The 18,097-nt window shown below is 34.2% G+C and overlaps 1 protein-coding gene across 2 annotated transcripts in view; it reads right to left on the reverse strand.

Moving 5' to 3' along the window:
* Positions 1-18,097, reverse strand: part of SLIT2 (slit guidance ligand 2) — a gene marked incomplete at both ends in the record, with an annotated part of 263,549 nt that overhangs the window by 67,581 nt on the left and 177,871 nt on the right. Inside the window, 6 exons of one of the 2 annotated variants that reach the window (XM_080343318.1) lie at positions 1,061-1,084; positions 1,837-2,000; positions 2,128-2,271; positions 4,016-4,087; positions 4,621-4,692; positions 5,370-5,441. In XM_080343318.1, coding sequence (XP_080199444.1) covers positions 1,061-1,084; positions 1,837-2,000; positions 2,128-2,271; positions 4,016-4,087; positions 4,621-4,692; positions 5,370-5,441 — 548 coding nt within the window. The remainder of the gene's footprint in view (positions 1-1,060; positions 1,085-1,836; positions 2,001-2,127; positions 2,272-4,015; positions 4,088-4,620; positions 4,693-5,369; positions 5,442-18,097) is intronic. The other variant, XM_080343319.1, reaches the window with a different exon arrangement.

The raw sequence follows: 18,097 nt of genomic DNA on the forward strand, positions 1-18,097 counted from the left end.
AAGAGTTGTTAAACATACCAGCTTAAAAGACAAAGACCAAAGAAGAATGACAATATACCTGTAGTACGTGAAAGAACAAGTGCACTGGCATCATAATCACTTATTGTTGATATCTTTCTAGATATTAAACTATGGTAGAGAAGCCTGCTTGCAAATCACATACTGTAATTCATCAATAGATTCATTATTCCCTTGTTTATTTTGCCAGTCAATCATTTATAATCTGTTAGGAACGTAATGCAAGTGCAGAATTGTTTTGTTTGTTTGTTTTTTGTTTTTCTTTTTTTCCATTAAGAAATCAGTGCACATATCTGGCAAGCAAGGTAAAATAAAGAAACACATTTCAAAGAGCTAGGGCCAACATCAGTAAATCTTCTGTGAAAATATTGTAGACGTATTGTAGCTTAAAGTGGTGTGTAAATTGCTGTTCCACCCCAACTTTAATGCCGTATTTTCTTTAACAGAAAGCATTTTTGATTAATTGTATGTGTGTGACCACAGAATGCCATTAATGAAGAATATCAGCTTTCTTTTCCAAGCATTCCACTGTGATTTCATAAATACAAGGAGGGTGAGCAAGCAGTAGCTGCAGCCAGTTTAGAGCATGAAAGCAAGGCAAGAAAATGTTAATTTGTTAAATGTTTATTTTTTTTAAAGTTGTACTAGCTCTTTGATGTTTCCTGTGTTTAAAAGCAGCTCAGGAGCTACATTTTAAAAACAGTAGTGGAAGAAAGGCAAGGTACAAGGTAAGTAAAGGTGTCAATTGAAATATGAAATAGCAGGTGCAAACTTCTAAATAATTTAAGTAAAGGTATAATTTTGGTAGGTTGTGTGCAAATTTGTGAGACAAAAAAAAACCCCAAATGGAGCTGCATGCTAAGCTCTTATGTTCAGAAATCAGAAGTACCAGCAATCTACAAAGGAAAACTATGTCTAGCTACAGGTATTGACTAATGTTAATATACATGCATCAGTTTCCTAAAAGCTATAACAAACTGCTTTTTGGGGAAAGGGAGAGAGTATCTGCAGTTAGTCAATCTTACTGCAGAGCCAAACCTACCTGGAATGAAATACTGTTCTTTAGCTAAATAAAGAGAAAAAAAAAAAAAAATAGAAGATGCACCTGAATGTCAGCAAGCAAAGAATGAGTTTTATTAGATAAAGTATGGACTACAGTTAACTACCGATAATTAAGTGAAAAAATGTGTATTCACAATGAGAGCTGATAAACAACACAATGTGAACAGTCATAAATTTATCTGGAACATGGATAACAAACAGTTCTCATCTGATATTTGCACTTGAGTCTGAATAAATTGTATAATGTGAAATGTACCTGGAACAGGTAGATATTATATAACAAAAGTTAGGATTTAGAAAAATATAAGTAGGAAATGGAATAAGATTAGAAAAAGAAAATGAATATCTATATGAGGTAAGCTCCCTGTATAAAATGAATATGTTATGTTTCCATATTTAGCTAGAAATTTTTACATCTTTCACATACTCTAGAGCCTTGTGGGAATTTTACAAAATGGTTTACGCTGGTGATACTTGTAATGAATAACTTTAGCATTTCATTCTGAAGTATTATGTGTTGCATTTCTTTTGTTAGATTTAGTGCTACTCAGAAATAGTGCCAAATGTGTTAACTATAGTAATGTTCCATGATTCAACAGTCTATGACTTCCATGGTTTCCCCGCTTCAGTCAAATAACAAAAAAAGATTCTGCAACATTTAATAATTCAGTAGAGAGTGAGCTGCCTTCATTAGAACTTCTATAACCACTGTTTTTGCCAATAAAAGAGAAATGGCAGCTGAACTAAGAAAATTACCTGAGCAGCGGAATTTCTTGCTTTTGATCTGGCCGATCCTTTTGTTTGCCAGACGGCGGGGGCTGGTGCAACGGGCACCACTGGTCTCAATGGGGTTTGTATGAAGATAATCCGCCAGCCACTTCAGATGGCAGTCACAGATAAACGGGTTCTGAGCCAAATGCCTTTCATAAAGAAAAAATCATAATTTCACACATTATTTCCCTTTGGTCTCAGCTGTTCCCGTTATTTTTAGTACATTATAGAATATGAAGTAATACTAAAGACAACCATAAACAAGAGCATACATACAAGGTCTGAATTGCACGTAGGGGTGAGAAGGTGCCTTTTGCAATGGTCTGAAGTTTGTTGTCATACAAAGAAAGAAGATTCAAGTTGTGTAGATCTTGAAAAGCATCAACTCGCAGGCAATTTATCTTGTTGGCATTCAATAATCTGTTTAATGAAAGACAATTCTAAAACTGAATGAATTCAATCAGTGTCGCTGCAACGTCAGTGTTTTTCACAGATAATTCTTTGTGTGCATTTGTAACCAGAGCAAGAGATATAGTAACAAATATTAATTGACAGTGACATAAGGGATTTCAGTGAATTGAACTACCTTAGTTAGGTGTTCTGAAATTATTCCTAAATATTTGCTCCTTGGAGTTGAAATGTGTGGGCTTGTTCAGCTAAAATCACATTTCTTGTATGTGCTGGTAGAACGTGTGTGCGTAGTATTTGTCTGTGCAAAGAAACAAGCTTAAAAAATCAAGTATCTGCAAGGAAAGCTTTTGCCAAATTAATAAACAAACAGAAAAGGAATTGAATAGTGTGCTCATTAGCTGGAAGAGATGTGCAGTGGCACATTTAATTATATGTTACTAATCAGCATGCTGCCGCATTAACAGAGCTGTAGTAAAAACTGGTGGCATGGAACATATCCAAATCTGTCTTGGATCCTTTTTCCTCTCCATCTTCAAAGGTAACCTTTTCTTCCCTGTACCTCCCAGACTTCTAAAGTTAAAACAAACAAGCCAATCTAGACCAATTCCTTCATGCTTAAGAAGAGAAAACTAGATGCATTTTTATAACTAAATATTTTTAATCTTTTTCCCATATCCAGCCAGAAATTGAATGGAATAGTAGACTTGAAAATCAATGCTTTGATAAACATTTTCAGCACCCAAGTAGAAATGTAATTAAATTGAAAAGTATTGTCTATGCAAAGTATATCAAGTTATGGATATTTTTTGAGTACAGAACAAACAGAAATTCAGAGAAGTCTCTTTTTTTTTTTTTTTTTTTACAAATTCTGAAATATGTTTTTGTAACTAAAAACTCTTCAAAGGAAAACAGGAGTGCAGATCTGCCCATTACTATCCTAGTTTGTGACTAACATAAATCAAAAATGTGAGCCTCTAGGTGGTGCTAGAAGTTGCATTTTCTTTGTATTTACTTACTATTTTGCCATCTTCAATGGCTTATTAACAATACACATTTTGCCAATCACTATGCTATGAAGTCTTGACATGAAATACTTCTAATCAAGTGAGAAGAAGTTTTAAATTCTTTAAGAAGCTTTAAATCAACAAGTCAGTTATTCTGTAACCATTTCTTCCAAAAACACCATTGTTGTTTTATGGCCTACTTCGCAAATTTCTTTTACACAGTACAACTAGTGCATAGCCCCTTCTGCTAAATATTGAGAATATTTGATAAAATGTATCACCATGACATTCTTCTTTACTTCCAGTACCAAATTTAAATAGAAATGGTTTGTAAGATTACACATGGAAATTTCCAAAGTGTGCACTTCTACTACATCTTCTCTGCATAAAACATACAAATATTCCTTCTGTGGTTCTTATACAACTTTATACATCCTATTTTCTGTTTACAGGAAAAGAGAGTATCATATCTTGTGTATTTTATCCTTATTGTGTATTTTATCCACACAAAGAACAGTTTCATTTTAATCATTTTAGGCTGAGATATTAACTGAGATATGATCATATTTGTAGATGAATGGCAAGCTGGCCTACAACAGTTTTAACTCAGTTTGCTTTAACATAATTTGTTTTTATTATACTCTGATCTCATATACACAAGTTCCTGCCAGTTCTTCTCCAGGCCTATATCTAACTTCTTAGTCTTCTGAGATATCCCAAAATAGAATAAATATTAAAAAAATACTCACAGCAATTGAAGAGAAAAGAGTCCTTCAAATAGACCCTTTGGAAGTTCTGTAATTTTATTGCCATAGAGGACACTGTACCAGGAAATAATAAAGCAAACAAAGCTGCTATTATGAAAGGCATATATAATACGTGATTTTGACTTAAAAGAAATTTCCATTTTCCTGAAGGGAATTTAACAGCAACAACTTGATACTTGCAAGATCCTTGTGGTCCTGTGCGGTAGCAGGATCATATATTTTCCCAAAAGGTGCGTTGCCCAAAAAGCTCTCAGTAGCATCAGCACCCCAATGTTTACAGCCTTACCAAGGGACCTTGGTAAGTGGGATATGCTGTTTGTAAGAACAAACAACTGGAGAATAAAATAAATGTTTGATTTTGTCCAAGTCTTTGCCATGGATATATTTATGATAAAACCATACATTTTCAGTGTTGAGCTGTGATACAATATTTAATTATCACTCTAACATCCTGAAATTATTTTTACAGCTTTCAGAATTGATCAAATTTATATGAAAATTCTGCAGAGAGCCACAAATCCAAAATAATTTCACTATAAGAATATGAGAAATTTGCTTCTGTTTTTACATGTCAAATAGATACCTACAGTGAATTGAGTGAACGTAAGCCCTGGAAAGCATCTGGAGCTGCTTCAGAGATCTGGTTATTGCTCAGGTCACTGAAATAAAGGGAATTTAATTCCATTAATTCAAGCTGTTTTCAAGATAGCGAACATTAAATTAATATGTAATTAGAATTAGGTGTGGAAGGCAGAGAGAAATAAAAATATTTATGTGAAACACAGCCAAAGAATTTTAATAACAAAAACACTAAAATTGCCATTACACTGAAACAAAATGCATGGCTGAAAGCAGACCTTTCAAATGCCTGAAAACAAACAAACAAACAAACAACAACAAAACCAACCAAACAAAAGTTTTCCTTCTCCTAATTGCTTAAGTACATTCTATAAAGAATTCTGTTTGCTATGGCCATGGGGCTATACAGCCTGAAATGTATTCCAAAACAGTGGTTTATCTCCATTAATATATTTTTTTCCTTTACTAGAACGTTTACTACAATAACATGTTGATTGTACACAGTACCATATTCAATAGTTTTGATACTTGGTAAAAAACAACTATTATCAATGTGACAAAGGTGCTATATGGTTTAATAATCAGGTTGCCATATCAGTTAATCTTCCAGCAGTCAAACTTTCTTAAATGTTCACATATTGACTGCAGTTCCTCTGTATGACCTGAAATTGTTTTAATAATTTATATATATATATACATATATGTGGATATATAAATGACAATTCAAAAAAATAAACCTAAATTATTTGGTACATACATTCTTCGAAGCTTTTTATATGGTGAGAAAGCTCCAGGAGGTATGATCTTGATTGAATTTTGTTCTAACCGTCTGGAAAAGAATAGCAACAACATAAAAATACAAAACCCAAGCCAAATGACAATCCAGAGCCATCATAAAATAGAAGGGACAGACTTTAGCAAGGAAGTCTGCTTTTGCTTTCTTTTTCAGTATAATTTTTATCTTAACAAACAAGGTCATTTCTTTTCAGCTTTCATTACAAAAATAAAAAGGTTTTTTTTCTGTAAAATGAAACCTTTTAAACTAGAGAATGTAATGTTTTAAACCAAAACCAATCTTCATTTTGTATCTAAAGAAAGCACACCAGTTTTTTTGCAAAATTTAAGCTAGAATTGCCATTAAAAAAATCAGATTTGAGCTAGTGTTAATTGATTCCCAGTTATTCACATACAACCATTTTTACAGTAACTTTTACTTTGAAATGTCTGAAGACTTCTGTGAGTTAATCATTTAAATATGCAAACCATAAGAAAGGGGAGAAGAATGTTCCAATAGAACAAATAACATAAGTTCCTACCTGTAGTAAGGTAAAGGCCATATTTTTAAACATGCACGCATCATTTATTTAGATACAGTACTTAACACATTTTCATTAAGATATAATACTGAGATTGCACAGCCATGCATTTTATCTAAAATTGTAGTGTATGTTACTGGCCATATTTCCTATGTTTGTATAGCGACTTTGGCTGAAACTTGCCATACTGCAAAGTGAGTTTTCCAAATTTTTTTTTTTTTTTTTAATTTCCAGAGCTTTGCATATGAGAAATCTATGCTGATACAGATATATGGCCCACTCCTCAACAAGTCAAAACAGATTCAGCAATAAGCACATTTAAAATAGAAACTACTTCTTCATGTACCACAGTATTTCATGGTTATGGCAGTGCAAAAGCTTCTATTATGTTGACATAAAGAAGGAAAATACTAAAAGCTACAGCAGGAAAAGGCAGTATTATTCAAATGTACACACCACGCTTATCTAATAAGCTTTCTATTTCCCTCTTTCATGCACAGGTATCAACTTTTACTGTGGTCTAAGTATATAAAGACAATTCCCAAAATTGGTTTTGTATAAGGACTTAAAATTCTTACAATCTAAGGTCAAAAAGCCTTTTTAAATCTAAATGCAGGAGAATTAGTCTATTTTTTTCCTTTTACATTGTTAACTCTCTTGTGTTTCAGTTTTGTTTTGATAAAGAGACACACGAGTTTCTGTGTGTTCAGTGTTAACTAATAAGCTCACCTATTCACTTTGAGTAAGACTTTCCAAGAAACTACTGTTACAAAAATTATTTCTTTTTGTAAAGTTTACCCAGAGACCACAGTATAGCTGAAATAAAGAAAGATATTTTTAATAAATAAAATAAAATAAAATCTCTTAAGTTTTACTGTGCTTTAGTTTAGCAGCATTTGCTCTTGAATGGCTTATAAAGAAGCCAAGACAAAAAAATAGAAAAAAAAAAGCCTGAAAAAAATCTGCCTGACATACAGAAAATCTCACTTCATCAGAGCTATTTTAGACAGGGTTCATATTAAAAAAAAAAAATATCTTTAACTAGGAAAATGTTGCCACCTTGCTACAGTTTTCAGGTATATTTTAAACACTGCAGGGAATCCCATGGCACAAGACCGTTAACTTTTTCCATAAACACGATATTCTTCCAGATGCTTGCTTTGCCTTGGCTGAGCCTTTTGGACCCATGAAACACATTTTGCATCTGACCAGGAGTACTGACTAGGCTATAAAACATCAAGGTCACTCTTCTTTTCTGGTACACGTGAGTAAATGTAGAAGACAAACATCTGAATAAATAGAAACTTGTTTAAGTTAAAGGTCAACACCAAGTTAGACCAAATCCAAGTATTTTCTGTTCTTACACTACTTTTTTAGCCCTATTTCTCCAGAAAAATAAAGATTATGCATGCTTATCATCTCAGTAGTTTTCTACTCAGCTGGCTAGGTCAAAGAGAGGTAAAACTTTCAGATAATAAATTTCTAAGAATTTCCTTATTTTAGCAATGGGAAGGAGCTGAGAAGCCAAATTAACCCAGCCATGAAAGGAATGGCAGCCATACATCCATTCCTGTTACACACTCTATTTGGCAGTAACCAAGCGCCTAACCACCAGGGATAGTCTGACCAGACATTTATCAGGTGTGTAGCTTTGAAAAACAGCCAAAGAATCTCTTGCAAAGGGAAACATGTAAGGCAGAGGACTGGAAAGGGGAGGGGGCAGTAAAAACGACAGAGAAGGATTAGGCCATATTACAGAGGACTTGAATTGCTGGAGAGAGAGACACTGGGGAAAAACACCTCTGTGTGTATGGGAAAGACAGGTATTGTGGTGGCAATACTTCCACGTGAAGCTGTCACAAGCCTCATTTATAAATGCTGCTTATTAGCCCATGATGTAGAGATTTGCAACATAGTGCTGGAGGGGCTTCAGTCTACATTCACCTATCTTTAAACATATAATGACATCATATGGCATATAACTCAAGAAAGACAAGGCGTAGCATTAAATTGAGATACAAATTATTTTCCACTCTACTCTTTTAATTCAAAAATATATTACTTCTATAAACTGAAGTACCTTACAGGATACATGTATCCCATTTTTTTAATGAGAAGACAGAATAGTAGATTTAATTTACTGCTGTCCAATTTGTCTACAAGTTACTTGGGTCCAAAAGCTGATGAAGTCCTCCTACAGTATAATTCTGAAAGTTAATTTTCTATCAGTTTTAGTAGAGTGAATTACCGTTTCACTGGTGGTTATGTACAATGAACTTCATGTCAACTTTACCTAACATTTCCTTTTGGTGAGAAATTTATAGTCTAATAGACAGACTGTGCAGTGCTGGGATAAATTTAAAAGCTCTTCTGGAAAAAGGATTTGTTCTAGTATGATCATCTAAGTATGTATTATCTTAACTTAGGCCAAAGCATATGCACCAAAACACATCACATTTTAGTAAATGAGAACAGTATAAGAAAGAAAAAATAAGATTATATAAATAATTTTTTTTTATACCCCACTTCGTAAAGAAAGTAAATCAAATTCACATTTTCAAGCATTGTTATCCTCTAATCATCTATATTATCTTCCTAGAATCAGCTGAATTTCATAGAGTGCAAATTTGCATCCACTACTCCAGAGAAAATCTAATTAGATATATTCCAGGGTCACAAAGCTCAGATAGACTAATATCTAAAGGAAATTTGCATTCTACTGATAAAACCCATAGTAATTAAAAACTCCTTTATATTAATTCCTCATACTAAACGAAACATTTTTAATTCTGGAGTAGTTTGTTGTAGTTATCTACTACTCAAAGAAACAGCTATTAGGTGCAAATGACATAGCCAGAAGTACCATTATGTTACAGAAGAACAAAAAGCTAACATCAGTATTTTTCCATGGAACTTAAATTTTGTGCACAACATCTTTCAAAGTCATCCCAGAAATCATTCTTTTTTATAAATGATCATCTATGTATCATAAACAGTGTCTTGGTGGTGTCTTTTTCAAAAGCCACAGTCAATTTTAGTAGCATATTTAATAAGATAAGATAATGGAGGAAGACAGTTAAGTACATGCTTCATCAAAGCTTGCACTGCCTCATGTGTAAGTACTCTGCCCATCACCACACAAACATTAATTAATGCTCTTAGTATTAAGCCTCCTGCTCCTTTTAGCATTTCACTTCAAAGAAGTCCTGCATCAATACGTAAGTGTTTTACTGTCTTTTAACACTGCCAAACTGGTTGAAGCCTTTTTGAAGACTATACCCTAATCTCTCCTGTCTAGGAAAAGTACTGTGAACATTTCTTTTTCTAAATCTTTCCCCACTGCTTATCACAGCAGACACCATAATGTACAACCATCTACTATTCTAAGAAACAAAGGTACTTCTGCAGTTGTGACTTCCAACCTTATCAAATCACATCAGAGTAGGTCCCCAGCCCACAGATGGATTCTTCCCACCCAGTCCCCCGAGAGCCCTGTGACATGTAAATCACTTGACACTTTCCAGGAGGATGCTGTTCTCTACTATCAGCCCGCAGCACACCATTACTGATTACTACTTCCGCACTTACAGAGACAGACAACATGCTTATTTATACTGACACTTTTAAACTAGCTTATTTTCCCACTATAAAAAGCCATTACTATGAAAGTCTCCCGCACCAGGAAGGAGGGCAGACTGGGAATGAAGAACACCCTGTTCTCTACAGAATAATTTTTATTTTAAATCATGCAGATGGGGTACAATATACTAAGGCTGCTCAGTAGAGGAAGGTAAAAAATACTGCACTGAGTTGTGCTGCACCTAAGTGTATGTTAAGAGATATATCTATAAAAATATTTAATAACAAAAATATAAACCACCTTCCTTAAGAAAAGACAAATTTGAATATGAAGCAGCAAATTACCTACATATTTTATAATTAAACAGTCAGAACATATCTCGATTGAGTAAATTTGGTCAATACAAGAGTTGCTTTAGCAGTAAATTAATGTATACTTTTAATTCCACCATCTACTCATTTACAAAAAGTCTGCAAGAAGCTTGTCAAGAAACCCCAAAAGAATTTTTACTACAGAGAAGAAAGTGTAAACTATGCAATGAGTCTGATGTATTGCACAGATGCTGATTATACATGGTAATAAAATTGACAGCTCTTCTTTGCATTTTCCCCATCTGCTTTTATAGTAAATGGCAAAAACAGCTGTCAGAAAACAGAAAATAGATTTCGGTGATGGGATTCAGTGCAGCTCCTGAATCTGAAGAACCGCAATATACAGCCATCACATCTCTCATCATGTGCATAATCTGCCAGGTTTTGAAGGGGTTTTTATTTGTTTTTAAAGTAAGGAAACAGTAATGTTCTCCCTTTGCTATAGGAATCCTTGAGGCTATTTAAACAAAGTACCTTTTTTCTTTCTCAACAACTGCACCTCCAGAGTACTTATATCCACAAAGTGTCACTTTAGCAGCAACAGAATTCTGTTGAATTCTGTGTTATCATCCATATCTAACAAAACAAAAGATGTATTTTGAAGGACTATATTACTTGCATTTTAGAATTTCAGGCTTTAATTCTGTGTATTAATAAATCTGGTTGACAGTTTCCTAAATATTTGCATATAAAGAATCACTGTCAATGTTGCCCTAAAGCTTGCCAAAATGTTACCACCCAGTATAATTGTTCTATCAAATATTTCCTCAGGGGATTGATTGTAAATGACAGATGACTCCTTAGTCTGCATTACATCAAAAATGAACAAGCATTGTCATTCTAAAGCTATTAAACAATTTAACGCATTCACTCAAAAGCAAGTCCCAAACCTGCATTTGTTTAATTTTTCATCACAAAAAGGGCCATATTATGCTCTGAACCCTACAGCACCATTAATAATGATAGGTTTTACATTCCTTAATTGTTACAGATTCAGTTTGTAGGCAAAATGCACCACTTCTTAAAGAATTATTTGCTCAGTACTTTGGCATCTGTCAGAGTGCGGTTCCAGTGCAATTAGCCTGAATCACCTAGAGTCAAGTTAAAGCCCCTCTAATTAGCCAATTTTTGATGAGAGTTGTTATGGCACATAAACTACTTGAGCTGTTCAGAGTAACTGTATTAAATTCACAAAAAAATAGATGAAATCCTGCTGTACTCTTGGCTCACCACAAGCAGTGGCTTGTCAACCCGTTCTCATTAAGCAGAAAGAGTAGCTTGATAATCCCAGGATTGTGTGAGACTGACAGTGCAGCAGAAGTCCTTACTACCTGTTAAACAATATATAGACTTGCACCATAAATTTGTCACAAAAATGTACACAAAGTTCTTTTACTGCTAACACTTTTCACAAGTGGTTGATGCTTTCCAGACCATGTTTCTAGCAACACGTAAATAGTGAAAAAAGTATTTCATTGATGATGAAATACAAAATAGTGAAAAGTCAGTATCCACAGTTTCTTTTACGGTAACTTCACTCACATTATTGCTGAGGAGAAGTTATCAGTAGTGAAGAGCCATATATTAAAATAAAATCTAAGAGTAACAACACCTTTGGAGTGTGGCACAGCTGTCAAGAGATCTATGAGGGTTTTTCTGGAAGAGTTAGATGGGTCTTCTCCAGTTTTGCTTCGTGCTGTAAAAACATTCATTTATTCCATGCCTGAGTTATTTTCTTTCCCTTGGAAGAGTACACAGAGGTTCCTCAAGGTGACTCTTCTACTTCAGTACCCTCCAGAAGCTTGCACGAAACTGCCAGAGGTGGGATGGTGTTCATGCTCACCAGTACCTGCTCCCAGTATGTTTGGAAACTAGCACTGGTTTCATATGTTTCTTCTCCAGTTGTTGTGTTCTCTGTCTCTACATCCTCTTGACTGTTGAAATTATCCCTCATTCTCTGCATTTAATTACTTTGTAAGATAGGGGACAAGGGCATGAAGAAAACCAATGACATGAACAAGAGCAGCACAGAACACATGCTACTAAAGAACAAATTAAATATTCTACCTATAAAAATCACTATGTTTGACACCTAAAATAAGAACCCCCTCCTTTTTTTTAAAAAAAAAAAAAAGCATAAAGTCACATGATTTACCAGTAATTTTCAGATTAGCAAGATATTTGAGTAAGAGCATGACTAATCATTTCCCTTATGTGTGTTAAGCAGATAGGAATAGCTATCAAATTAGCAAACTCATCTATTTTTGAAGCAGTCAAATGGCATATTTTTGAAGTTTTGCCTGAGAAATATTAAGGTAGGAATCCCAAAGATCAGTTAAATGTAATTCAGGGAAATCTATATTGTCAAATTAAATATATTAATGTAAAGAAGTTAATATCTCAATAGATTCCTTTAGCCGATTTTAATTTGCTTCACATTTATTCAATACATTGTTTCATGGATCACACATTTTTTGTTATTCAACCATAAATGTTGTGCTTTTATATGGATACATCATATGAAAGATGTTAAGATTTTAGTGCACTCTACATTTTTAATAAAACAAACTGTTTTGTTTTATATTGCAATGGGCATAAATACTGGTTTTGATAAGTAGTTAACTTTCCCATGATTAAAATATGTACAGAGAGAGAACTGTATTCACATCATGGATGCCACAGATCTAAAGCAAGTGTCACTTATGATAGGGAGTGGCAAATAATAAAACCTTTATAGTACAATTATGAAGCAATATTAGGTTTATTTTCATACAGAGATTTTGAAAGTTAATGGCCATATTTGCACTGACTAAACAGGGAGGCCTTTAAAATCAGGTGATGCAGTGTGTGGAAAAGTTCAGTCACAGTGTATATTGATACTAGAATTTTAGTTTCATGTCAGGTATTTCACACCAGATATTTCCATTTCATTGCAATCCTTTTTTGGTCCTCATCCATGTGAAAGTCACACTCCTGTGAATTCATTTCATCAAACTTCTAGGGAAACGATAAGTGTATAAGTAATACATTGTAAGTCATAATGCATCTAAAAATCATGTATTCTTATTTGATATAAGCTTCTGGACATAAAAATGTAGTGACTTTAAAGCAAAACTGAAGTAAAAGCTCTATAGTTGACTGAAAAGTGGAATGCCTCCCCAGTCCACTGGTAAAAAAATGTGAATATCAATTCCAATGCCTTAGTCAGAATTGGCCATAGAAACATTGGTCTTAAAAACCTTTGGGAAGGGAGGAAGATAAGAGAAGATTTCAAGAAAAGTACACACAAAGTACAGTTGAAAAGAAGTATATATGAGAAAAGCTAATTTTAAAACATGGCAGCTATATGAATTTGCTGAAAAGTTTTGAATGTTAGATTAAGAACTGAGAAAATATTAATCAGATCATGTGAATTTATCAGAGGCATTTAGCAAACAGTAACACCTCCACAAGGTACTTACTTATGTCTATTTTAATGTACTTGATTTCAATCCAGGAATTTCTGAAAATTCAAAAACTGACATATTCTTCTTGCTTCCTACTGACTAAAGTATGTATCATTATTCATAAGCAATTGAATACTATAAACATTTTAATTTTTTTAATCCATAATTAGCCATGATCTTTTCACTTCACACTTCCATACATCGGCAGTATTGTACGCATTCGTTACGTCAGTAGTTAAGAAAAGATTTTGATAAATCAGAAAAGTTTTGAAAACAGCCATAAGAATAATTAAATGGCTGTGAAACACTGTATAGTGAGACTGAGGACATCTGTCTGTTTAGGGTAGCATTGTTAGGTTAACATGTATCTTCTGGAAAAAGACAGATACAGTTATAGAGGATTCTTCCAACCTACTAAAAATCTTAACAATACTTCATGAAACAAGACTAGTGACGATGTAATACAAATGTATATATAGAAACCAACTTGGCAAAGCCTTTCTAGAATTTCACTGGATGTGTAAGATTTCTGGCTGACAACTTAACCGTTTAAGAGATAAATGATATTTATGAGCTAACATTCTGTGTAAGTCCTAAAAAGATCAATGTTTTGATTTAAATTAGAAAGCAGAAACAAATGCTGAAACTGGAAAATAATCATAAATTTAATGCCTCGTAACTTATTGCACCCTCCCTTCAGCATTCAGACCCATGCCTTTCAAGCTGGAAGGATGCAGGGTTTGCTCTCATTCCTGTCAGGCTCCTGTAGATAGCCAAATCACATTCTTAGCTGCTAAAAATAGATAAAGCTGCCTTATTTCTGGCATTTTAGATTTTTCCTGTTCTGTGAGTCTTTGAACTGTCTTCCATAAATGTGCCTAAACTCTTCCTAAGTGATTTTTCTCTATAAAGGGTCATTCCTAGAAGCCTTTTTGCATCTCAGTGTAAGAGTCTAACAGCTGCTTATTTATGGCTGTACTTTGGACTTTTAGTGAAGGATGAATGTTTAAAGACAACAAAAATAGTGAAACTGTACACATGCCAAGCTTAGTTTGGAAAAGATACATACATAGAGCTCCCAGTTCTCAAATAAAATTCTGCATTTATGCAAAGCATTTCCCCAGTGCCTGCAGCATGATCAGGTCACTAGTCACTCTGTCTTGGTTAAGTCCAGCTGTCAAGTTCAGTTCTGTCAGATCTCATTTCCTTTCTCCTCTTTTCCTTCTTCTTCTTCTTCTTCTTCTCCTTTCTCTCTTCCCCTTTCTTCTTTCCCCCCTTCTTCTTTAATATAATTTGAGTATTACTGTGAGAAGCAATCTCAGGAGCTTTTAATCCTGCTTAATATCACATGGTTCACAAAGACACCGTTGAATGCCTGGCATAATGCACGATCATTAATCAATAGACTTATGCAAACAAAGCATAAGGGAGAATGAGATGGAGGAAGATGAAAACATGAAGAAAAATAGTAGAAATCAGAGGAAAAGTCTGAGGGGACAAATTAGGAAACCCACGAGAAATGTAAATGAAGTTATTATGAGACGACCATACAGTTTCTAGTTTTGGTAATCAAACATTAGAAAGTTCCATTCACAAGAAAGAACAACTTTATCTTGAAGGCCATAGTAATTAGGAAGTCAGTGACTTTTCACTATACTGGATTATGAAGGTGAATTGTTAAAATTCCATTAGTTCTATGTTTGGATTTTGTTTGTTTGGTTTTTCCTTAGAAAACAAAAAAATTCTTATATTATACATTTTAAAGTATTTTCTGTCCCTTACAAAATTATTTATACAACTGTTACTTAGTTAACAGTGGCAACTCTCCAGTCACCCTTCCATCCAGCAAACCTTCCTCCTCCCCCAAAACACCATTGTAGTGACTGCTACTCTTCTAAAAAAGAAGCATATTTAATTAAATCCTTCTTCTGATTACTTAAATAGTTCTAATATAAACAAAAATTGAAAAAAAAAAAAATCCACGTGTGTTTGCTTAAATAACCATTTATACAAAGCTGTGGTCATCAGAGCAGGTAATTCCCTACCACACCATCCTTAGAAACACTTACTGCAACTGTATTTATTTTCTTTTATTCATAATACTACAGCAAGTAAAGAGGTTTTAGAACCTGAAGAGGAGAGAAAACCAGAAGAATGTAAAACTACCATTTTCATGAGGTTGTCTAGCTCATTAATGGCTTTTTGGCCTCTTCTTTTGAAATAAGAGCCTGTCACACCACTCTGGGAGAGGGTACCAGTACAATTAATAGAATTGTGGCTGGGTCACTATTTGTAAGGTTTCTGATAGTCTGTTTGAACACATGCCAAAAGTCTCTATTCGAAGGGAACCAGAACTATTTCTGCCAATCATTCAAAGAATTTTCAAGCAGAAGGTGAATTCTAAAATGCAACCAAGTGTAAAGAGATTAATGGTGCTGAAAAACTAAAATGTGGAAGGAATGCCTGCATAGAGGCTGATAAATGCTATCACCATTAGAAAGGCTATACTTTCTAAAACCAATTAAAGTAATAGTTTTGAACCTTAAGAACGACCTTTAATGCCTTTAGTGTATGAGCTGTATGACAAAGGAGGAAAGCACTGAGTGCATTAGACCACTGGAGTTGGTTAAGCTCAATAGAACAAACACGCCAATGAAAGAGCATCCCATAAACATTTCTGGAAAAGAGGAGAGATTTAAATAACAAATTTAAATCAACTCAGATTATGACTTTTCTAAGGAATGAATAATGCATCATGGTCTGCTTAAGCCAATGGAAAAAGGCTAAAGTAAGGCACACTAAATAACAAAACTTTGAAGACTATTAATATGTAACATTTGTGGGCAATGTATTTTTCCTTACAATGTTTACAACACAGACAATAAAATAATAGGGCTATGGGAAATTTTTAATGTCCCCAAGATGTTTCCTGCAGGTCACTCATGGTATGAGGCCTTTTCGTTTGACCTAGAAGCAAAGGTGCATCTGTGTACCTTTGTAATTGTGTGCTTCCTGCAGAATTAGTAGGTGCACTAAAACTGGGCGAATCTTGGTGCTCAAACAATTTTTTTTTTTTTAAATATATGTGAAATACGAAGTATTTCTTTCTCAAATGATATCACATTTATTGCACAGGCCCTGAAAATAAAAGCTTATGTATTCTTATTTGGCTTTGCTGTGTGTGAGTTTATTTAGATAATAAAGAGAAGAATTAATTTTGCAGAAAGGGTGTAACTAGTACAGATACAATTGTACTAAGTCAATAAAGATTAAGAATTACGTTTACTGAGATGCTGAATACTTAATTTTGCTCTGAGCTTTATCACTCCAGAAGGGAAAAAGAGAAGACCACCAGAGGCTTTATTCTCCTTCCATTTTCACTGGTAGTTACTGGAGATAAGCAGTCCTGTTACTTAAGGCATCTTCCCAAGAGATATTTGGCAGACAATGCATTGCCTGCTAATTGACTTCATGCAATAGGAATTGCTAGTTTTAGCCAAATGATTTCTGTACTAGCTGAGAAGTCAAACAAAACCTTCTCAGCAACAGTGATGCTCACAGGTAAACCCAGCTGCACTAGAATGAAACAGTATTTCAGCAACTGACTCTGTCTCCTCCTGCTCCCACCATCACAGAATACTTGCTCACACCTAAACTACTTCCACTTCCAGTACAAACTCATTTTCCTCAATGGTTTAGGCTATTACACCAAACGCAGAGACAGGGACGCTGTAGTGCAAATAAGACAGCTCTTACTGTCTTAAAACATCATCTTAAAACAGTTGTTTAGCAGAACTATCAAGGCAATGCAAAGTCATGACGTCAGTATGAGACTCTAAACAGAAAGCCTTTTCTTTCATTTTTCCCCAAAGAGCTAAATCAGAGTTTCAACATGCAAAATTTTACTCAATTGAAACTGCCAATGTTGAATACTTGAGAAATTCAACATTCCATTTAAAGGGTTTTTTTAGCACATTATTTAGATACAGGTTAATTTATCAACCCCCTGGAAAAATAAATTATAGCATAAAACCGTCAATATGGAATGTACACATTAAAACCTGCAGTATAATTATATACACCAGACGGACAGAAAAGAACAGTATTAATGCCACTTGGATTTTTTTGTAGCATTGTCCCAGACGGACTGACAACGTAATGAATCCAAAGTATTTTCATGCAGAAACAGATCAGACAACATTTTATCTGCAGGAAATTTGTGTTAGGCAAAGAGGAAGAAATCAGTGTTTCATAAGGTACCAAGGAGCTGAATGAGGTCAGACTTCCCATTTAGAGAAAGGATGGAAGAAACAGATGGAGAACATGGCAAAACATCACAAAACCAAATGCATATGTTGAAGATAAACTTCACAAGAACCTCAAGAAAAACTATAACTGGACTACGGACCTTCAAAAACTAAATATGCATTGTATTCTTATTAAGAGTAACTTGCTATAGATATAAGAAGAAAGAAATAAGCAGCAGAAATGGGTGAAAAAACGAAATCTCACAAAAAAGGCTGTCAAATTTTAATCAGTTCTACAAAGGAAGGTTGAGAATAACGTTTAACGTCAGCCTGACAGGAAAAAGTTATTCACAAGAGATACAATAAAGAGAAAAGGCAGGAAAGATTTAAGCACCAGAGGTGTTTGTGGACCATGAAGGTGGCTAAAAGACAACATAACAGGTTGCTAGTGCTCAGCACCAGATTCTGCAAATACAGCCTATAACACATGACAACACTGTAGGGCAGAGAAACTTGTCCGAAGTA

The sequence above is a fragment of the Nesoenas mayeri genome (assembly GCF_963082525.1).
Source record: "Nesoenas mayeri genome assembly, chromosome: 4".
Classification (NCBI taxonomy): domain Eukaryota; kingdom Metazoa; phylum Chordata; class Aves; order Columbiformes; family Columbidae; genus Nesoenas; species Nesoenas mayeri.